Source organism: Hippocampus zosterae, chromosome 2 (genome assembly GCF_025434085.1).
Source record: "Hippocampus zosterae strain Florida chromosome 2, ASM2543408v3, whole genome shotgun sequence".
Classification (NCBI taxonomy): Eukaryota; Metazoa; Chordata; class Actinopteri; order Syngnathiformes; family Syngnathidae; genus Hippocampus; species Hippocampus zosterae.
Window position 1 is genome coordinate 7,006,923 of NC_067452.1, and position 23,521 is coordinate 7,030,443.

The 23,521-nt window shown below is 41.5% G+C and overlaps 1 protein-coding gene across 4 annotated transcripts in view; it reads left to right on the top strand.

Annotated features, from left to right (window-relative positions):
* LOC127592243 (gamma-aminobutyric acid receptor subunit beta-3-like) overlaps positions 1–21,839 on the top strand; it is a 62,201-nt gene extending 40,362 nt beyond the window's left edge. For 2 of the 4 annotated variants that reach the window (XM_052052813.1, XM_052052831.1), the window contains 7 exons: positions 2,367–2,587; positions 5,320–5,402; positions 5,801–5,938; positions 9,739–9,891; positions 16,215–16,462; positions 16,817–16,885; positions 19,242–21,839. In XM_052052813.1, the coding sequence (XP_051908773.1) occupies positions 2,367–2,587; positions 5,320–5,402; positions 5,801–5,938; positions 9,739–9,891; positions 16,215–16,462; positions 16,817–16,885; positions 19,242–19,610 (1,281 nt within the window). In that variant the 3' untranslated portion in view covers positions 19,611–21,839. The remainder of the gene's footprint in view (positions 1–2,366; positions 2,588–5,319; positions 5,403–5,800; positions 5,939–9,738; positions 9,892–16,214; positions 16,463–16,816; positions 16,886–19,241) is intronic. The other 2 variants (XM_052052822.1, XM_052052840.1) reach the window with 1 other exon arrangement.
* The last annotated feature ends 1,682 nt before the right edge of the window (positions 21,840–23,521 follow it).

A 23,521-nucleotide genomic window follows, 5' to 3' on the forward strand; every position in this document is an offset into this window, starting at 1 on the left:
ATTTATGAAATGGCCACTTCTGGGAAAAACATATTTCTCACTCACAGTGTTTTCACCCTCATACGCGCACATGAAACCAAACGAAGATTTGACAGATACTAAAATACACACCGGCATGGTGAATAGCTGGTTAGCGTGTCGGCCTCACAGTGTCGAGGTCCAGTGTTTGATTCCAAGCTCTGGCCTTCCTGTGTGGAGATTGCATGTTCTTCCCGTGCCTGTGTGGGTTTTCTCCGGGTACTCCGGTTTCCTCCCACATTCCAAAAACATTCATGGTCGGTCAATTGAAAACTCAATTTTTTCCCTAGCTGGATGTGCCCAGTCACTATTTTGACTTTGTGTCAGCTATGTTGTTGGTCCACTCTCTCTGTGTCTGTGGGAGTGAAAAAAACCCACATTTGAAATGTTCAATGTAAGTCAATATTAATGCAGTTGTCATGCTATATTATTGCTATTTCAGGTCAGGATATATACTCAGGTTCCAAAATTCTTAATTATAAAACATGCTCTGTCTAGTTACCGTTAGATCTTTGATTCGCTCCTCTTTCATCTATAACTGCTTCAGACAACAAAGTGTATGCAGGAAAGTGGTTAAGATTGCACTATTGTCTGTGTCTCATGTGTTGTTTTGTATTATTTTGTCTTTTTTTTGTTAACTTTTCTTTTGATAGTGGTGCGGACACCCGCAGCGGCTCCTCTTGTTGTATGTTGAGATGGAAGACATTTCATCTGTGCTGTATGTTACATGTTAAACACACAGTACATTTAACAATAAAGTTTTATCCAATCCTATCCAATCTCACTGTTTAAGTGCACCTTGATTTTTCTTATTGAAAGAGTATAAGCTATTAACATGTTTAATTCCACATACTTTTTGCTTCAGTCTGTGTGGCACTCTGTAAAACAGGAATTAAACAAATGAGGCAAAGAAGAAAAGTTTGTGTCATGTCGTGTAAAGATTTGGGTTGTTTAATAATTTTTACATCATTACATTATTTTAATTCAGCTATTCGTTGTAACCACTGTTTGCAGATGCAATATAGATCTCATGAGACTTTTGTGCAGCCTCCCCCACCCTCTACAATAGGAGTACTTACATTTAACAGAACTAAAAAGTCACAAGTAATTGTTGCTCTAAACATATCACAATTTTGTCAAGAAATGTATTACTTCCAAAAGCAGCTAAAAAATGTGATTAGCCCCAGTAAACCCATGTTTACAAGAGGGGCACATGATTTTTCACACAAGGTCAGGTCGCTTTGAATAGTTTTGTGCCCTTAATAAATCAAATCAGGCGGCACAGTGATCGGCTGGTGAGCACATCCTCGACAAAATGCAGTGGTTGTCGGTTGGAATCCTGGCCCGGTCTTCCTGTGTGGAGTTTGAGTGCATAAGCTATCCCCATGAATAGTGGTTTTCCACTCTATAATGTTAAGTTGTAACATCAGTCAGGGTGGGTACCGAGCCCTGGTACTAAACAGACCCTGCGGCTGAAGTTTTTAAAAACTGCAGTATCAATAAGCTCCACCATTAAGAGTTCAATGAATAACCGGTAGTTGCGGAGAAAAGACTCAAATTAATTTTTGATTTTTAGGCTGGATGAACATTTTTCACCTTCTACCTCTCTAATCTTGTTTCTACCTCAACAATAAAATGTATATGCAGGTATTGGTCATAGATCTTCACAATTAGAAGCGCGATTCCTCTCCCCAGTGCAACGGCGTGTGCGAGAGGCACCTGTGACTCCTTCCTGTGCTCATGTTGTGCTGTGTGATCATATTGCCATATCATTGTGAAAAATACTGTATGTATTTCCATTTTTGCCATTTTTGAGATTTTTTGTCAAAGGGGTGTCTGTGTTTCAGACAACTCATTAATGTAAAAAAATAAAATAAAAATAAATGGACATACCTCCTTTTCAGCGTCAATTTGACCTGTAGTATTGTATAAAAATGTCCATCGTATTATATAACCCTTTAGTTTTTATCATAGTTGGGCAATTTGCATAATTCTGCCAGTCCATCATTCGTTTCATTTTGCACGAATGCACGTCTTTCGTCCATATTTGAAATGGCATTTTGTCATACATCTGATCATTAAGCCCATTGTCTACTCTGGCCCCCCAGTAGTGCTGATGAAAAATTACGAAATTACGGCCACACCCATTATATACGTTTCCCATCCCTGATACAGAGGAAACAGCAACTGTGAGAACACCGCACCCTGAAATGAATTTGTCAATGGTTAAGTCATCTCTACCTTACAGTATGTTGAAAATATCATCAGTTACGACACTTTTGCTCCAAACAGTACTTTGAAACCTTCCCTGAACTTAACATTCATGTTCCTTTTGTGTACTTTCACAGGACTACACCCTGACTATGTATTTCCAACAGTACTGGAGAGACAAACGTCTTGCCTATGTTGGAATACCGCTCAACCTGACCTTGGATAATAGAGTAGCAGACCAGCTCTGGGTACCAGACACTTATTTCCTCAATGACAAGAAGTCATTTGTTCACGGTGTCACCGTCAAAAACCGCATGATCCGTCTTCATCCAGATGGAACCGTTCTTTACGGTCTCAGGTAAGGTACTTGCTCCACAATGCTACTTTGTCATATTTCTTGGGAATTCCTGTCCTTGACTTGAATGGTTGCTTGGATGGCCCTATTGAATGAAACTGGGTCATGCCAAATGACTAATCCTCATCCACAAAATAAGTCTCAGAGTAAAATAAATAAATAAATAAATAAATTCTTATGTTCCAGTGTCAAATTAATTCAAAGTGTTTAATGCCCTATCATGGCACTGCACTTTGCCAATATGGAACTTTGGCAGTTACTTGTTTCAGGCCACTGAGCAACCAAAGGATTATGTGACATGGTCAAGGGCACCTTAACATTCCATTTGAAGTGTGAAAGCAGTGCCAAAATGCACACTATATTAGCAGGTTAGAAGTTGCATTTATGTCGAGCTTGTCAAACTGCTGCTTGATTTTTGTTCTTGATCTATTGATCTTTTTGTCATGCAGATAAGATTGAGCGACCGATGAATATGAACGCGTGCTTCAAATGAATAGCAAATAGTATGGAAAGACTATATGCATGTGCATATATGCAGACAAGGGTTTTTGTAGCTGTCGCCGTACGTAGTTGCAAGTGCAGTTCTGCTCTCTTTACAGCCCCGTGTGTGTGTGTGTGTGTGTGTGTGTGTGTGTGTGTGTGTGTGTGTGTGTGTGTGTGTGTGTGTGTGTGTGTGTGTGTGTGTGTGTGTGTGTGTGTGTAGATAATAGCTTTCTGGGTTCATCTTCCTGCTACCTTCATGTGTTACAACACTGAAAGTTAATGAGCACATCCCAAGAAGCAAGGCCATTGCTACCACTGAATTTCACAGATGGGCTTGGGATCATGACAAGATCTATTCCTTCTCCAACGTTCGGCCTTTCCATCACTTTGGTGCACTCCTCATAGATATGCGGCGTAGATATCTCCTAAACCATGTTCTTACTTGCTTCTGGTAAAGTAAGCCTGTTAGCATGTTAGCTACTTTCAGACCTTTGTTTGCTGTATTATGCAGTAGAGTAATCGGATGGACTGCAACAAAGCATTGCTTTCTAGATTCTGATCATTCGTAATCTAATATTTTTGTTATCAGTAATACATTGGCAGAAGTCTATATGTAAGAGGAATTTATACAAAATATAATCAATACATTATTTACAAAAAACACGCAAGCATGGGGAGAACATGCAAACTCCACACAGGAAGGCTGGGGCTTGAATCAGGCCTTGCACCTGTGCACTGTGAGGTGGACCAGCTAACCATTCGACCCTACGATATAGTTGCGTTGCTTATTAATTAGTGAATAACCCACAAATTTATTCATCGTGGCCAGAGCATGACAAAATTTATTCAATCTTAAAATGAGGCTTATTTAATGATGACTAATAATAATAATCCTCATAATAATAATAATAATAATGGAAGAGAGTCCAATTTTGCATGTTTATTGATAACTATATACTGTCTATATCTTGTGGACCTGCTATTACAACAATAATTGCTGTTTAATGTTGTCACATAATAACTTTCAAAGCTTCACGAGAGTCTTAACCGACTAAAGACAAGCGGTGGCAAACTGCCAAGCCGCCGGCTTTGTGTCGGGGTAGAGTTGGCCTCAAAATCATTGTGAATTTGCATTTCACTTTGCTGCTTATTTCCGACTCTCTCCTTATCAGCCGTTTGAGCTCGTACATCTGACAAACAACACAACACCTCATCATGACCCAAATGTCGTGAGCTCACACAAAAACTCAGCTAAGCTCTTGCCTTAATCCAATCTTCAGTTTCACATTTGTCAATTTAGCATCATTGAACAGCAAGAAAGACCTCTCAAGCATCCAGAAAGTATTTACAGCGTTTCACTTTTGAGACATTTTCTCATGTTACGGCCTTATTCCAAAATGAATTTACAAATCCTTTTGTTTTTGTTTTTTACTCAATATTTTACACACAATGCTGCATTACATTATAAACGTTTTTTCCCCCACATTTATTACAGATATATCATTTTTCTGATCCGCTTTATCGTCACAAGGGGCGCGGGGGTACTGGAGCCTATCTCAGCCGTCTTCGGGCAGCCGGCAGGGGACACTCGAAACTGGTTGCCAGCCAATCGCGGGACACACAGAAACGAACAACCATCTGTGCTCACACTCACACCTTTGGACAATTTAGAGTGTTCAATAAGCCTGCCACGCATGTTTTTGGAATGTGGGAGGAAACCGGAGTACCCGGAGAAAACACACGGAGACATGGGGTGAACATGCAAACTCAACACAGGAAGGCCGGAGCCGGAATCGAGCCCACAACCTCTGCACTGTGAGGCGGACGTGCTAACCATTCGATCATCGCGCTGCCCACAAGGCTGTTTTTTTAATACATTTGCAAAATTCTATTTTCAGGGTGTTCGAGTAAAATTTGATCAATTTAGGAATAAGGCTCTAATATAATGTGGACAAAGTGAAGACTGACTACTCTCAAAATGCACTATATAAAGTATGCCATGGTTCTTCTGTATTACCATGTTGAATTTTACTTTCGATGTGGTTCCTCGGCATTATTCTAAGTCGGTAACGCCACTAGGCCCTTCTACAGTGAAAAGTTCTTCACGGGTTACAATACATTTTTCTCTGAGCATCCCCCTATACTTCTTCTCTTTCTCCCCTCCCATACAGCTTTTGCAAATCACATACAGTACAATATCCAAAATATAGTCCTGTGTCCTCTCCTCCCCCATCCGTGTCTTCTTTTGGCAGGATAACTACGACAGCAGCATGTATGATGGATCTCAGGAGGTATCCCCTGGATGAGCAGAACTGCACTCTGGAGATAGAGAGCTGTGAGTCAAGAGACCTCATGTTTCCCGAGCTGTCATTTTGCTGCACAGGCTGAATACATCAATGCATGTGAAGTACTGCACTTGTAACTGGGACACAAAAGCTCATGTTTCAGGAAAAAATCAAGTGCAAGTCTTTCTGAAACCAAAATGAAAAATAATTAAAGTTATGAATGCATTCCTTTTTATAGCGAAAGAATTAATATCATGTGTATGTGAACTTGAGTGACTTGTCAAGGCAACATCTTGTTGTTGGAGTCAACTTCAAACATGTTTTTGTTTTTTCCAAGCGCCCGCCTTGTTGGACGATAAGCAAGGCTGCATTTTGCTCCCCCTGTGATTCTTCGGCAGATGGTTACACCTTGGTGTTCGTGTGTGTGTGTGTGTCTCCTCTTGTGCAGATGGCTACACCACAGACGACATCGAGTTCTACTGGAAAGGGGGCGAGTCAGCCGTCACGGGCGTGACGCGCATTGAGCTACCACAGTTTTCCATTGTTGATTACAAGTTGGTTTCCAGAAATGTTGTGTTTTCCACAGGTAAATGTGTGCACACACCCAAATGGATGATTGCGTCGATCTATTTTCACTGCAAATGCAACAGTGTGTCTGAAATACCGGTAGTTTTTATTACCCTGACTTACGACTGCCACATGACTGCCAGCCTACCGACATGCTGCATTCACTTACAGTAGCTCATGCCTTACATGGCCCCCTGTATGAGATACATTCAGGGGGCCAGTGTAAAGTTCAACAAAAATGGTATACATAAACACACCAACAGCGATGAATGTTCTGGTGTCCTGAGGCTTTCCAAACCAAATGATTTCCTGAACTAGATTTAGGTAAGGAACTGTTGTGCTTTTGGAGTACACCATCAAAGGTGATGCTCGATATGGGGGTTACTGAGCCAAATCATGGCACTGCTGTTGTTGAAATACAGGGTGGCCCACTTAAAAGTAGCCCGGATTTTTTTTTAAATTAAAATATTTTTTTAAATTTTTTCAAAACATGTATTTAATTACGTGAATGTTACAAGTGACCCAAGTCTTTCCAAAACCTGTTTTTATTACTTACAGGTTACAAGAGATGCTGGAAGTGTCCCCCATTGACATCTTTATCGGGCTGCTTTAGTTCCTGAACACATGAAATTCGGTATGGTTTCAGTTTCAGAGAATTCAGTACACGCTGACATGTCGTTCGTGATACACCAACTTGCTGGGATAGTCTCCGAGTTGACTTGTGAGGGCTATTTGTAATTCGCTGCTGAACATCACTGACAACTTCGGGCGTCCGGACTAATTTAGGTCTCTGCTTCTTCACGTTTGCGAGAGAGCCAGTGTCTCGCCATTTCTTAACCAGGCTCTGAACACAACGTTTAGCCGGTGGTTTTGTTTGTGGGTACTCGCGAGTGAAGGCCTCTTGTGTTTTCTTAATTGATCTGGTTCGCACATAGCCTTCCACAATCACTATTCTCTGCTGCAAGGAAAACACCATTTTCTTGAGGTATGGTACGCACCCGGAGAAGGTAGGAGCACTACTGTTCGTGTATAATCTAAAACAAACAAAAATTGGCTCAGCGCCAACGTGTATAACCGGAGCAGTTTTGGAACACTTCCAGCATCTCTTGTAACCTGTAAGTAATAAAAACAGGTTTTGGAAAGACTTGGGTCACTTGTAACATTCACGTAATTAAATACATGTTTTGAAAAAAATTAAAAAAATATTTTAATTTAAAAAAAAATCCGGGCTACTTTTAAGTGGGCCACCCTGTAGTAGTTGTCAGACTATTCTTGCCACCAAAGGCTTTTTATTTTTTGCTGCTCCAGACATATTTGTTTGTTTATTTTGGTCCAATATAGCTCTTTCAACATTTTGGGTTGCCGACCCCTGCCTTAACCTAGCGTGCATGTAGAGTTCTCTGTCATAAAATATGACACCATTTGTTAATTGGTTAACAGGTTCAATATTATTGACCAAATAATAATTTTGACCAAAATTATTTGGTCAAAAGACATCTTCTGGAAATACGGTTTCTCAAAACAACCGACAAACTGTTTCTTTTTCGCAAATGACTATTTCATATCCTATTAATCTGTTACTCTGAAATAGTTTGACAGTTTTCTTTGTAACGTAGTCGTGTTGCCCTGTCGCTGGTCCATTGAAAAGTCTTACATCGATTCATTTCTTTCACTTGACATCGATCTATTGTAATTCCCCACGTGCAGACTGTGACTGTGTTGATTAAAATTGAAATTGAATGCTTAGAATTTGACTTTAAGCCTACAATCCGCCACTTATACATTTGTGTGGAAATAATTCTTTTTCTGTTCTTCCTCATTAATAACTATTAGTGATGAAAACTTAACACCTTACCTTGTGTGATTCATGCTTGGAGCTATAAAACAACTGCTTATTCATGAAATGAAAATTAACGAGACACCTTGACTTTGGTTGCTCTTGTTGTCGTTTTAAGTTGAACTTTTCGATACTTTGTGTGCTGGCCTGCACAGATGCTTGTTCCCCCCACTCACGGACACTGTTTGGTGTCGCAATTACGGCCAGTACAGCTCAACCCCCACTCTCGCCCACACACACACACACACACACACACACACACACACACACACACACTCTCTCTCTTTATATGCGTCATGCAGAGATGAACAGTTTATAGGCGGTCATCAAAGGTGCACTAGCAGGAGACAATCAGATATTTTTAGGTCTGCGACAGTCTTTTTAGTGCGCCAAAGATGATGTGAAATTTTTTAGCTTTCCGTCACCACTATAACCGAGCATACAAAAGGCCAATCTAATGAGGGAACATACAGTATTTCATACTTTCACTGCCAGACCGATGAAAGAAATGAAGTAATTATCAGCTACATATCATTTGTTTATCCATTCATCCATTCCCTGAACCGCTTATCGTCATGAGGGTAGCAGGTGTGCTGGTGCCTATCCCAGCTGTCTTCGGGTAGTCGACGGGGGACACCCTGAACAGGTTACCAGCCAATCGCAGGGCACATACAGACAAACAACCATTCACACTCACAACCACTCCTATCGACAACTTGGATGTTGCATGTTTTGGGGATGTGGGAGGTAGTTTTAGTTTCGATTATTATTTCAATAATGAAAATTTGTACAGTAAATAGAATCACACAAGACATATTTCCCCATATGTTGACAAATTGGAGAGATGAACTCATTCGTTAACTATGGCTTATGTTAGCCTGTTAGGATGAAGTTAATCATGCTGGCATGCAGGCAAAAGACACATGGCCTCAAGAGCACTTCCTGTCAGGCAAAGCAAGGCAGTTAACATAACAAAAAGCCAAACAAAGATATTAAATTGCTCAAACTATAGTTCATAAAGTCCACGACAACCGAGGTTACAAGGTGAACAAAGAAACACAGCGAACAGATGACGATGGTTGACCTCGGAAATTTCACCTGAAATCATATGTTCTTTTGGTAGAGTGATCGAACAATCGGGGTAAATGGCTCGATTAGTGATTTTTAGCTTTCTTGCCCGCTGTAGTTTGAATGTGTGATGTGTCAGTCAAAAAGAAACCGTTGCATGAGCTAATCTACTTGGAAGGGAGATCTAAAACCAGCCACCATTTACAGATCAAAAGGTAAGTTTGTTCAAAAAATAAAGGAGATAACAGTGAGGGACAGGCTCTCAAACATATGAACCTGAAATGATATTTTCCACCATCAGCCTAAAACCAAAAGTTAAAACAGAGAACCCCATGATGGCAGGTTTTCTTCTAACATGCTGGAATTGTATTGTCACTCTGAATAAAATCCCAATGAGATGGTGTGACTCCCTGCTGTCACCTCACAAGTGAGCAGTTGTTTGGCCCAGGTGGCTTTGGCCTCAAAATGTTGCATTGAAAATCGTTGTGTACACAAATTTCAAGCTTGTAGACTATGGAGTCAAAAGTAGAAAAGGCAATAACTGGCTTAACAAGCCATGAAGTGAATTTAATCATCGGGAAGGAGTTTACTGCATGTAAACATATTGCTTGGACACCATTCCAGGCAATGCACATTAAGCTGCAATACATGTCCTTCATAAAACTGTTTTTATAAATGATGCAGATGAGATTCACATTGACAATACTGCATGCTAATGTTTAGCACTATCTTCAGTATGACATCTAATTATTCTAGTACGTGTGAGGCTTCTCACGAGTTGTTGTTTTTACCGTGGCAATGCATCTAACCTTGGCTATGGAACCATGGAATTACAATGGGTCTCCGCTCGCTCATTGAATCACACAGATGTTTTCCGAGGATCTAAGTGTATTTTCTCTTTCCATTCCTCGCAGGTGCCTACCCCCGGCTTTCTCTGAGCTTTAAACTGAAGAGAAACATCGGCTATTTCATTCTGCAGACGTACATGCCGTCCATCCTGATTACCATCCTCTCCTGGGTATCCTTCTGGATTAACTACGACGCCTCGGCGGCCAGGGTGGCTCTAGGTGAGAAGCGCTAGCGGCTATCTTGTTGTGTGGCTATTTGGCTCACTCAGATGAGGTAAGAAGCCATTCGGAACCACAAAGCATGTTGCCACGCTCCTTAATGCACTGTGAGAAAGTTACGGAATCTCCAACAATCATGGGAGCAGAGGTTGCTCCATGGAATAGATTGGAAATCGGATGCTTGAAAGAAATAAGATCAAGAGCCAAAATGTATTATTAATCATGACAAAAAAAGCTTTTCCTTGGTTAAACTTCTGTGAACGTGACAGCTGTTGCAGCTGTCATTCTTGCCTCCATGACTTATATTCTTTCCGAAGGTTTTCCCGGTTGTTTGCAATTCATGACACACGGCTGAATTGGTGGAGGGAAAATAATATACCTGTGGGCTATCGAATCATAATTGCACAAAGAATAATATGGATTCTTTGTGCACTAATGACAAGTTTCTGGATGATCGTGGATCTGGGATCATTAAAAATCCTGATCTGCCAAACCCCATTTTTTTTCTCTAAACACCAGCATACACCTTTGATGTCCCCATCTTGTCTTAATGTAAAACATTGATAATACCTCTGAAACAACACAAACTGGTTGTTTTGACTGCACGCAAACTCGCTCTCACAAATAAAAATGAAAAGCCTGTTGGTCATAACAGAACAGAAGAGGACAGTGGCTGACTTTTTCATGCCTCTGCAGTGGGAGAAAAGGTCATGGAGAAGATTGGTTTTATTTTGAGATTGGCCGATCACCGTTCCCCACAAATTTAAGGAAATCTGTGTCGATCCTAGCCAATCAATCGATGCACCCCAATTAAAAGCCTATCAAAGGTATGGTGACTCACTAGTTGACTAGGTTGACTTACCAAACAGACAAATAGACCCAAAGCCCTGCTCCACTGAGAACCTCCCAAGTGTCACATTCACAGTATGTCAGTTGCTTTTGGGTCATTTGAAGGCAGGAATGCAAAAAACTGCCACACAGGGCCTCAACCATTCATCGAGCCTGCTTGTGTGGATTATTGATCAGGCCAGTCTGATATTGGGAATTGGAGGGTGCAATATGCTCTCCTATCTCTCTCCCTCCCTCTCTCTCCCTTTATGTATACTCATGTATTAACATAAGCAGGGTTGTCTGCAGAATGTAACTAATAAAGTAAATTGTATTCATTTACTCTTTCAATGTAACTGTGGCAACACTGGTTATATCCCTCAAAGTGTAATCCTCACAGCTCCAGCAGGACCCAGCTATCTTCGGGGAGTAGGCGGGGTACACCCTGAACTGGTTGCCAACCAATCACAGTCAAACATCCATTCGCTCTCACAATAGCTAATAATTAACCGACCTCAAACGTGTTTTTGAATTGTGGGAACAAACCAGAATACTCTGAGAAACCCCACGCAGGCACGGGGAGAACATGCAAACTCCACACAGGGAGGCCTGAGCCGGAATCGAACCTTGCACTTCTGCACCGTTAGGCGGACGTGCCAACCAGTCAATCACCCTGCTGCCCACAGCTCCATAATGTGCAGTGAAATAAGCCACAAACTGTAATATTTATACGACCAGAACTACATTATCGTGTGAGTCCTTCCTCCATTCCTAACCCGTACACTTCCTGAATCTTGCTCCACCAATGTAATTGTACCTTTTGCTCTTTACTCTATATCATCTTCGTGTGAATCGATCATCGATGAGTAATAAACGACCTTAGCACAACCAGCCACTCTTTTGAGATCATGAGTTCATTTCAATTACCATTCTCCAAACATCAGTTTCTTACATACAGTTGCTTAGTGACTGAATGGATGAGTGGGGTGGGCAGGGTTTGTCACACCTGATTCGTATGACAACCCCCAATTTTGCCGGCTGGGGTTTGTTTTCCATTGTTGGGACATGCATGGACTACCTAATCATTGAGTAATGAGTGCCTTTGTGGGTTTGTTTTCATTTTTGGAAGGAGGATGTGTGCTAGGGTGAGGTGCTAGTGGAGCTGCAATAGCCGTGGGGTCCAATCGCAATTTCTGCTGGCTTATGACCAACTTTCTGCATCAACCTTTGTGAGTCGGCGCACGTGTGGTTGTGTGTAAATGCACATTTGTGCTGGAAGGTAATGATTGGGTGTGGGCATGCGATTGGAAGAAAATAAAATAAACATTACATTATTTGAGGAGGAATCTGACTACAAGCTACTGTCAGGCCTTGCAAAGCTGCAATGGACCCACTTGGCGCTATAATCTTTTCAAAATCCATTTCCTGCAGTCAGACCCCTCATTCATAATCATGTTAAACTGTGGGCATGAGATACAGTTGGCATTAGGACTCCTTTTAGTGTAATGTTAGACACACACTTTGACGCACACCTCAAGACGCTCCCTCGGGTACCATTGAACATGCTCTTTGAAAGATGTCTGCAAGGCTGCCTGTGCATTGCAATTAACACTCAATGCAATTTGACACATTTTATTGCACTTTTCATTTGATACCTTTTTTTTTTTTTAATCATGGTAAGCTGGGCTGCTAATGGCACGCAGCCGCCTCTGATTAAAGCAGATTTGATTGCTGTGTGCCTTTGTTTTCAGCTTTTAAGGCTGAAGAAAGACTCAAGGACATATACTGTAAGATCAAAAAAGATGAGCTGTGGGAGGGGTACACTATGAGCCACCGCTAAATGATGGCAAGATATGGGGTGGAAAGAAAAGAGGTAGACATAAAAGAAGAGGGAATGGGGAAGGTGGCGACACAATAAATGGGTGAAATGAGAGCAAGAATTGAAGGGTGACACAATGTGATGCGACAGAGAGAGACAGACAAAGACCAATGCGAGAGAAACTATATTTCTCCCGAAAGACTCTAACGACGTGATGAAAGAGTGGGGAGAGGCCCATGGGCGCGTCCATGGCCTCTTGATTATGTTGTCCAAACAGGGAGGGAAAAAGAAAAAGGGCTGGAGTGGATGGAGTGAGAGAAGGTGGGCGAGGAGCGTAATGGCAATGTTGACAGGACACCCATAAAAAAGAAAGAAAAATAATTTTAAAAAACAAAACAAAACAAGACTGAGGTGTGGTGGTACAGCCCTCATACAAGCTTGCACGCATGCTCTCTTTGCTTTCCTGGTAAGTGTGTCGCTAAATCAAACGAAGGGTTAGATTGACCTCAGTTGTCCCTCGTCCCGACCCACTGACTGTTCCCTGTCTCTTTACTCAATTTTATGACACTCGCCCCGAGCATTGCACCCCGATTGCTGACCGGCTCCGCTTGTCCAGGACAAATACTTCGGATTCATCATCAATGTTTACCGATAATAAAATGAGATGAGTACTAACTCAGGACAAGAGGTCAACAATTAATTGCATGCCTTTATGAATCACTTGACACATGTCTGCCAATTCAGTTCAAGGTCGTGTGTGCGAGATGTGAGTGTGCGCTTGTGTGTTTGTGATGTTTCGGCACGCTGTCATTGTTAGTGGTTAAGGTTATTTAGCGCTAGCGGCATGAGATGATTCTAATGAGTTATTTCTACATGATGACCAAAGGGCAGGCCTTTTGAATTTCAATGAAGCCAAGCCAAATGGTACACATGCCTGTAAAATGAACTCGCGAATGAAAAAGCCCTCAGGAAAGGAGCAAAAATGCATGAGGTGATATTCTATATCCTCATACCCTACATTGCCTGAGAATCCTCCGCTAAACTAGGAGAGGAAGCAGCCCCTGGATAGACCTGTTTTCCATGAAGCTGTTCTTGTTTCTATGGTAACCTCTGAGACGTTTGTCGGAGATACAGTAAAGTGTAATGTGCAGGGCTGTACATAAGCGATGCTCGAGTGTGCATGCATACTGGAAATAGTCTTGTGCCCGCCTGTTTTGATAGCCTTAGTGCGCATTTGCATTTCAAGCATGCTGCAGCCACGCATGTGTGATTGCAACTAACTGCCCACAGTCAAAACGTCTAAGTCAAGTTAGCAGCACAAAAATGACTTCTTCGGGATAACTTGAGAATGAATGACAACAATGGTATTGATGTCCATGTACAGTAGAGGTTGTGAGGCCTTTATTTTGAAGTTGGTTTCGCAGTGCATTGTATAGTATGAACAACTGTTGCAGGATGGCTCGACTTTGCTGCCACTCACGGAAATGGCGGCTAGACTTGAGCAGTGGCGGCATACAAATGATGCGGCGACACCACAGACGAGGCAGTCATGTCGGTATTGTCAACATACGTGAAAGCGGTCTGTTGTGAAAAAAGATTGGGCACCGAACCGCTCCCCATAACTATGCTGAATCAGCTAGGTCTCATATCATAGCACGTCGGCTTCACAGTACACAGGAGAAGTACCGGGTTTGATTCCAGCTCCGGCCTCCCTGTGTGGCCACCGTCACTTCCGCCTTTTCTCTATATAAACAGCGTGTCGGCTGTCAGTCAGATTTTGGAACTCGGCGCATATAAAGGACGCTCCGCACCATAAGGCGTCCTGTCCATTTTGGAGAAAATTTAAGACTTTTAATGGCGCCTTATAGTCGTGAAAATACGGTAGTCTTTTGTGCTGTCTCCTGTATACCCTAGCCTCCTACCGTACTTTCATCCGAAGAACTAACCATGGAATTAGTTGGCTGGTCTCTCGATATAATCGACAACATTTTTTTGACGAAAAGAGCTGACAGTGGGGAGCCCGCTTGCCCTCCGGGGACACTTGCTGCCGGGTACGCCCTTGACTCATGGAGAACGTGGAGACCGGTGTGCCTGACAGTGCTGTCCGTGGAGGATGTGGAAGACATCTACATCATTGGCCTTTTGATAACAGGTATGCTGCTGTTTGGTGTTGGCAGCTTACTGTTCTATCGGAAAATTCAACCGACGGGAGCGGCTCTATTGGAGGTGAAGAAGCTGCCGGTCACTCTGGATGGCTTGCCGCGAATGTCCAACACTCAGACTCAAGCGGTGACTGATCTCAATAGCAATATTGTTGCGGTTCTGGAATGGCTCCGCGCGATTGAAAATACCTTGGAGACGTTGGGATCCGCGCTGCGGAAAGAAATTTCGGATTTGGATGATCGGCGCCAGTGAGAGATAGGCTGTCTGGAACTGTTGGCGGCCGTCTCTCCAAAACAAACAACACTATCTGGCCTTTCCCCTGGATGGAAATACGCATGGAGTCTAGGCCCCCCCCCCCCCCCCCCTCCTTCTCGGCCATGGACTGATAAGCCGGGACTGTCTTCATGATGAGCAGACCTCGACGAAGCAGCTGCGGCCTGTTCACGCATACACAACCAGACAATCACACACGCATACACATCCTTGTTATCACCGTCTTCATCGCTCCGGTTCTTTTTCCCCCGTGACGTGGCTTGACCTGCGGAGCGCACGTGGCCGTGCAGCTGGTCAGGGGGCCGCGTCGTGGTCACCCCTCCCCCCCCCCACCCCCTTCCCATTCATCCTCCCCCTTATACATGTTATGTCTTGTGACTTGTTGTAACTGTCATATGCTTATACATCTGCTAGGGTCTTTTTTTATCCTGGACTTAAATTATCCTCGAAGAGGATAGTCTGAGCGTGTTTTTTTTCCCTCTCCTTACCCAGCGTTTTTCCTTTCTGAATTCTGATTGTAATTTCCCCATTGCGGGACAAATAAAGGATATCTTAATCTTAATGCCAACTGCATACAGAATTTCAAGTATTGTAATTGACCATAAAATCTTATTGTATTGCAGAAGTGCAATAAAAAAAACAGTATAATGTCTGTGACAAGCTTTCATCAAAATACTCCAATCAAGACTAAGAATTACAGCAGACTTTTTTCCCTATTTTTTAAGCCTTGCAGAACTCAGGCTGTTTTGAGGGGTCAAGTACAGATTTTGTTCCAATGATTACTATCGGCAGAGCGAGTCGAGATGGGTGAAGTAAATGGTTTCTCACTTAGTGTCAAGAGAAAAGCGAGTGTACTGAAAGACAGTCAAAGAATAGTTTATTTCCACTCATGGAGGTAGTCCTTTATCACCAAGCCATTGAATTTATCCGCGTCAATTTGTCTGCGCATTTGTGGTTGTGGGCACCCAAAATATAAAAAGTCATATGTACACAACATGTCTTCTACAGCTTCAGAGAACATGAAAATGAATTTTGCTTGTTAGTAGAGATTCCAATTGAAATAGCTTGTTCTGGATTGTTTGGAAGTAACCTCTTTCGGGTACTTGATCCACCATCCTTTTTGTAACGGAAAATTACTTTTATAAATAGGCAAAAGAAAAGAAAAGTGGAATCAAAACAAGCAAAATTCTGTTTGGATGAGCTCTCTCACAACGGATGTCCTGTTTGTGTTCCTTTCAAGGAATCACCACGGTGCTGACCATGACTACGATCAACACCCACTTGAGAGAGACGCTGCCCAAAATTCCCTACGTGAAGGCCATCGACATGTACCTGATGGGCTGCTTCGTCATGGTCTTCCTGGCCCTTCTGGAGTATGCCTTTGTCAATTACATCTTCTTCGGAAGAGGGCCTCAGATGCAAAAAAAGCTGGCAGAGAAGGCCGAGAGAGCCAACAATGAGAGGGCCGCCAAGTATGACGCTGCAAGGGTAAGTTTGACGGGATCGCTGCTCACAGTATCAGTGAATGAGAAATGCTTTTTTCTTTTTGTTTTGTTTTTTTTAACCCAAGAAAACAGGTTGCAGATCAGCTAGACGAAATTATAATAATGGCATTTGTTTTCCTTTCCAGGAACCAAATGATACAGTAAATCAACTGTTATATTCCAACCCCCTTAAAATTAACTTTTGTTCACTCTTGACAGACGCTGTGAACAGAACCCGTTGTGCATGACTGAACTGAATGACATGTTTGCATTATTGACACATGTCGATATATAAAGTATGTGTTGCTGAGGCATCAGTATATGGCAAAAGCAGTATTGAATTTTGTCGTCTTCTCAGGAGGCAGGTAGTAGGGCTGCATCGCTAAAACGGTCCAATCAGATTAGAGGCCTTCGCCACTCACGCTCGGTGAGTTGTTTCAATTGAGATCGGCTCCATTGCCAACATAGATCTTTCTTTTTTTTTGTTACTTTTACCAAAAAACAATACACATCCCCTCCCACCCCGCCCCCATCCATGGATGCAATGCTGTTCAGCATGACAATCTCATTCATTTAGTTGCAATTTTTCTTCACCATCAAATGTAGCATTGTCAAAGTAAAAATAAATGTGTAAAATGAAAAAAAAAAAAACAAATGAAATATATTTTTTTAAATGGGCCCCTCTAGATGTCAACCAATGGGATTTTGACTGTAATGTGCATCTTCAAGCAGAAAAACATCAAAATGAACCCTTTGCACAACAAATTGTAAATAAACCCTTAGACAGAGACGTCTCAATATTACATGAGCTCAACCATGTTACATTAAAATTTGCTGCCAAATTCACAATCAAACGTGGCCCGGGCAATTAATCCGCCCACCGATTGATTATATCATCCAATATTAATGAAGTGCCGATATTCAGTTGTCTCACTTTCTCATAACTTGTTCATTAGGTATGAGAAAGAAGTAAAGGGCCTGCATGGCTGAGATGATGCTATTCTTTGTTGCATGCATATACTGTATATATACAGTATATATACTGTATACAGTTTCAGCCTGACATCTGTGAAAAGTGAAATCACTCACCCAAGTACTAAATTGCAGTGTTAAACGTGCTAGTTATGTCATTCTAAGGTGAGCTTAGCTTTTAGCATGACTTCTCCGTATTTTCTCATCATCCCTTCATTGATGAACGGCAAAATAAGTGCACATTCACGGGGCAATGTTCATGCACACTCTTCAAGCTGTTAGAATGGTGCTAAAAACTCAAGGCTCGAAATAAGCGGTTTTGCATCACGGTCGGCGACTTTTAAACATGTTTATTTTGCCATGCAAACGAACCCACTGAAATGCCAAACTGGGAACAGGGTGGTGTTTGTGTCAAAACGCAGAGCTGTCAAATGTTACGGAATCACTGAATGAATGCTAACTTCTTAAGCCTGTTACACGTCAAGATTGTTCCAAATATAAAAACAAAAACATCGCTGTGACTTGGGATTGACATCACAAGATAATTATGAAACAGGAGCTCAGAAAATTTACAATTTTATTTTGAGGTATTTACTGCACATCTGATACACAACCTTAAAGAGAGCAACTTTTGTTTTAAACTCCCTTATTTTTCTAAAACCAAGGTGCTGTCTATGGGCAGAAAAACAAGCTGTCTTTAAGATGAGAGAAAATATAAAATTAATCACGCCAATTGTACAGCTATAGCTCTGGTCATTACAACCATTCGAAATGAAAAAAAGAAGCCCGTGGCTGGTGTCCAGCAGACAAATGTGTAAATCAAGGAAAGCAACAGCAGGTGATGACATCAAGCTTTTTGAGATGTGTCAAGAAAGACCTTAAGATAACTGATGATCAGCAACAACCTCACAGGGCAAGAAAGAAGGTACAGTATTACAATCTACTTTTCGCCGAAGATGTCATGAACAAAAGTGCAGCAGCCACAACAGAAATGCAGACCACTCATTAACAAGACGAAGACTAAGGCACTAGCCTAAAAATTTCTGATACAACATTTTATGAATCGGTGACAAAAAAAAGTTGATCCCCAGCTTCTAAGCTGTGAAACTCAGCTGAGGTAATGTCATGGCCTGTCGTATTTTACAGTATATAACACTGAGGAAAACATTCAGGGCGGCCCGATGGGCCAGTGGCGTCGACCTCACAGTGCAGAGGTCGTGGGTTCGATCCCGGCTCCTGTGCGGAGTTTGCATGTTGCCCCCGGGCCTGCATGGGTTTTCTCCGGGTACTCCCCTTTCCTCCCACATGACCCTTGTGAGGTTCAGCGGTTCGGAAAATAGATTGGAAAGCACTCAAAAAAAAACATGAAAACCTCGACGAATGGAATCATAACCAGTTTAGCTGAGGTCAAAAATGAAAACTTTATAATCAAAAGAAACAAAGGCGAAAAATGTTGGACTTGTTCAGCCGCTACATGTGCATGAACATCATCGTGCATCGCTACCAATTTGGAGCCTGTCACCAGCACACATCATAGGCATGCAGTGTGTTGTATGTGCTGTGCGGTCAATGAAATTGTTCAGTGATGATGTGTTAGTGGAACAATCAGCCAGTAATGTCAGTCCTTATTGTTGTGCACGCCTGCTTGGATCTGCTCCCTCATCGACTTCCTATGAGAGTCTTTAGGCTGTGAGATGATGCTGAGTCACCAGTGAATTGCGGTCACAACATACCACATTTCATGGCATTGGATTCTCTGACCAAGAGTTTCAACGTGGATCCATCTAACGTTTATTATTCCACTCGCTCAGGCGGATCCGGGACATGGGAACATTCTGCTGACCACCTTGGAAATCCATAATGAAGTAGCCGGAGGGGAGATCACCACCAGCGTGGCGGACATCAGGAACTCTCAGTCCATGGTGCAGCTGGACAGCACGGCCTCATCGCACATCCAATATCGCAAGCAGAGCGGTGGAATCGGTCCACGTTCCGCCAGTCGGCACTCGCTGGATCGCTCCGCTCAGATGAAACGCAGCCGCCTGAGAAGGCGATCGTCGCAGCTCAAAATCAAAATCCCCGACCTGACCGACGTCAACGCCATTGATCGTTGGTCGCGGATCATCTTCCCCTCGGTTTTCTCCTTTTTCAACCTTATCTACTGGCTCTACTATGTCTGATTGGACACTTTTGCTCTTTGTCATTTTCTTTCTTTCTCTCCCATTTGGTTCGGTTTACTTCCTTTTTGTCTGTGCTTTTATACATGCATTCAATCTCTCAACTTCAGACTAAAGACTGAAAGACTGAGAAGGTTCTGGACCAAGTTCTTGTCAAATATCTTTTTCTATTTGCCATCTTTGAATCTGTTTTCTTTTCTGTAGTATGTACTGTAACTGGGACTTGGGTGGTAGTCATTTCCCATAAAATAAGGAGACAAAATGCCAGCGGTTGATAACGTACAGTTTTTGCAAAAAATATCGGAGTAAAACAAATCACAAAAGCAGTATTCTAATCCAAAAAAGAGATCTTTATACCACTTAGGTGATCGGAAAATGCAGGCAGATTCTCTAAATCCATTAAACATTCTGTTTGATTGGTACCCTATGCACTGTAAACGCATGTAATGATCTTCCAATGTGGTCAATTTTTACCGACAATTTCTACTTCAGGATTCTCATGACTCTCAGGCTTCCAGGTTTTTACTGTTCTTGTCATCATTTTTTGGCCGAGGAGAGGGACGACACAACAGCACAAGAATGAACAACACTGCCATTTTATTTTCAGTACACTTTTTAATGGCTCCTGAAGCAAAAGCAAAACATAATTTTTATTCCAATTGATCAAACTGCCAAAGTGTTTCCGGGATGCATTGTTACCCAGCCAGCTTTGTTTCACAAACAGTTTGAATATCCAAGAAAAATGTTAAGCATGACATTTTTCTGATTCAGAAGGTTTACAGATAACCTTCATGAATGTACTGTATGTGCTTTTTTACTCGTTTCAGTGAGATTTTTTATTTTTAGTTAGGTATCCAACAAATTGCTCTTCCGTCATATCTTGGGTTACGATTGTACTCTTTGTCTTTGAAGTGTTCATTTAATTTCCCACCTTGTCTTGTTGCGAAGTGAAACACCGGAGAAGTTATGTGTATATTTAAAAATGTAGATATAAAAAACATATATAACGTGTGCACAACCTTACATGAAAAAAAAGATGATTAAATAAGCATTGAGTTTGTGATGCCCGTCTATTTAACTCCCCAAAAGAAAAAAAAAGAAAAAAAAGCATCCATCTATTTTCTTCTCCAAAATGTGACCATGCCGAAGTTCCAGTTGAAGCAAATGGATTTCAATGGACTCCACAGTCGGACCACGCAAGCCGCCTGATGAGCATATGCTTGTGTTGAATGTATCTGATCCATTGTTCTTCAGGTAGAGGAGAATGAGCCATGGTCATAGTTTCCTTCCGTCTGAATGTAACCCCTATCTTGCACGTGAGCAGGGTGTGAGGGAGCATGTACACATGCGGGACGGACAGGTTGAGAGCGGCTATTGAAATGTACTGACTCGATTGCTGCATGTCGAACCGGATTGTGGTTTGAAATAATCAGCCACTTCCAACTAACTCATGAATGATCAATCTGAAACATTCTGTCTTTTTCATGACCACGGGTACCCCCGACCGTCACTCTCGCATAGCTTTGTGCATGAACATGTATGAAATAGGACTACTAAGAGATACTTAAGAGTACAACTTTTAACTTGCGACGGTCTTAAAATAACTGAATGTAATGTACTTGGATTGTTGCTGTCTGGCTGCAATTATTTTGAGATCAAATATTTCCGGTGGTGGAGGGGGTGATGCAATCCCCCAGTTGATCCTGTTTTCTACTGTGTAGATGAGGCTTCACGTCAATGTGAAGTGGTTTTAAGGAATCCTCAAGTTCCAGATAAAAAAATTAAAAAAAGAACATTTGTATGTCTATTGTATAAAACAGTGAATGAAGGCTCATACTCTAGGGCCATTTTTTAAGTTAAAAAAAAGGATAGAAAAAACACCCAAAAGCAAATAAACTGCTGACACTTAAGTTATCTAAGTTATTGTGTACTGTGCATGCAACAACACATTTGGACAAACCTTTAGAACTAAGAAAAATTGAGGCTGAGGGGGGGGGAATCAACCGACGGCTCTCTCTTGAAATGACACTCTATGCTTTATAGCTGACTTGGAAAGAAAGAGAAAAAAAAGTCAGGTGTTGAATGGCCTTTGTCCCATAATGGAATGTGAAATGTTCTGTGCTGCCACAAAATGTATTTAGGCTTAGGTTTATCTTGTATATCTCTGTATCTTTCTCTCCCTTTTTCAAAGGATGATTTTGTGAAATCATCAAATAAATGATATACATTGTAGATGTTCTGTTTTTGAGCGTGCTTGACACTCACAGAAAGTTGACATAAAACAACAAATACCCTTTGTACCAATAACAATTAAGGGTAACGAATCTATTAAAAACAAAAACCTAAAATGTGTGAACTGACAGTAGAAGTGAGATACTCTTGAAAATCACACTTGAATATTGATCTCACACAGCAAACAGTGTCATGTCTTTCATTTAAAAAAAAGTGTGCTTATTGAACTACACATCAAAATACCGATGTCAAAACAAAACAAAAATCTCTTACATCTTTTAAAGGAAATAGACTAAAACAGACAGCCATGAAGGTAAAACAGTATTTGTAGTCAAATATGAGGCAGCTAGCATTTCACTCATTATCCAAGCCATTCCTGTCTGGGGTAATCTCTGTGACTTTAGACAAATAATATTGTCCATAGCAGTCTATCTATATATTTTACAACTATCCCAAAGCCAACTTTAATTATTGGGGTCATGTGTATAAAGTACAGGTATATGCTTACTCCCTTGATGTACAGCACAGCTCACGGGAAAACAAAGCCAACAAATCTTGTCAATCCTATAAAGAAGTGGAATCAGTTGGCTTGCTTAAGTAATCATACAAAACAAAATCAAGCATGACATTGATTACAACATGTCAGCCACTTCCTGCTTGTGCCATCTTCATTCGCAAACACCTTCTTCACTACAAGGTTTGTAGAATCTTGCTTTAGGTGATGACTGTGTGCTAGCAGGCTCAACATGAAATATGAAGTCCAGTCTGTCTTTTCTCTCCTCAACCGCTACCTCAAAATACTGGCTGGACTGGGCAAGAAGAGAAGGAAAGATTGTTACAACTTATTAAGTGTCTTTTTTATTTTATTTTATTTTTTTTACTGAATTAAAAAAAAAACATTTGAACAAACATATTTAGAACTGCCTATCTTTTGTTCAACAGTCCAATCCATCAAAACACACTGATATGGCAATTCCACACTGATGCTTGGAACTGATGGTTTCTATCTCTCAATAGCTCAATTCAATAACATAAAGTTACAGTTTTGTTTTGATAATAATTGGGAAAATGTCACAGTCACGCATAACAATATCCATGCAGTTCCAAAAAAGCTGAGACAGGAGCATGTTTATGATAACGTTACATCACCCTTTTCTTTTAGCAATGCTCAATAAGCATTCGGAAACTGTGATTTATCCATTTTGTGTTCATATTGCATTTAATTGAAAGATGTTTGTTGTTTTTTTTCTCTTTCTTCTTTCTTCTTTCTACATACATTCTTGCTGCTGGAGGCTGTAAATTTCCCCAGTGTGGGACGAATAAAGGATATCTTACTTGCTTAATTGTTGAAATTAATTGTTGAAGCTTTGGAGGTGGAGTTCTTTCCCATTTTTTCCTGATGTATGACCACAGTTGTTCAACAGTCTGGGATGTCAGACTTTGTGCTTCTGAAGGTGCCACGTATTTTCAATGGGAGACAGGTATGGACTGCAGGCAGGCCAGTCCAGTGCTCTTTCACGACAGTACGAACACAAGCAGAATGTGGCTTGGCATTGTCTTGCTGAAATAAGCAAGGACATTCCTGAAAAAGACGTTGCTTGGCTGGCAGCAGGTGACAGCGGCACGATGGGCACTAACACGCTCCCATTCCATCACATATACCTGTAATGACTTTTTAATTT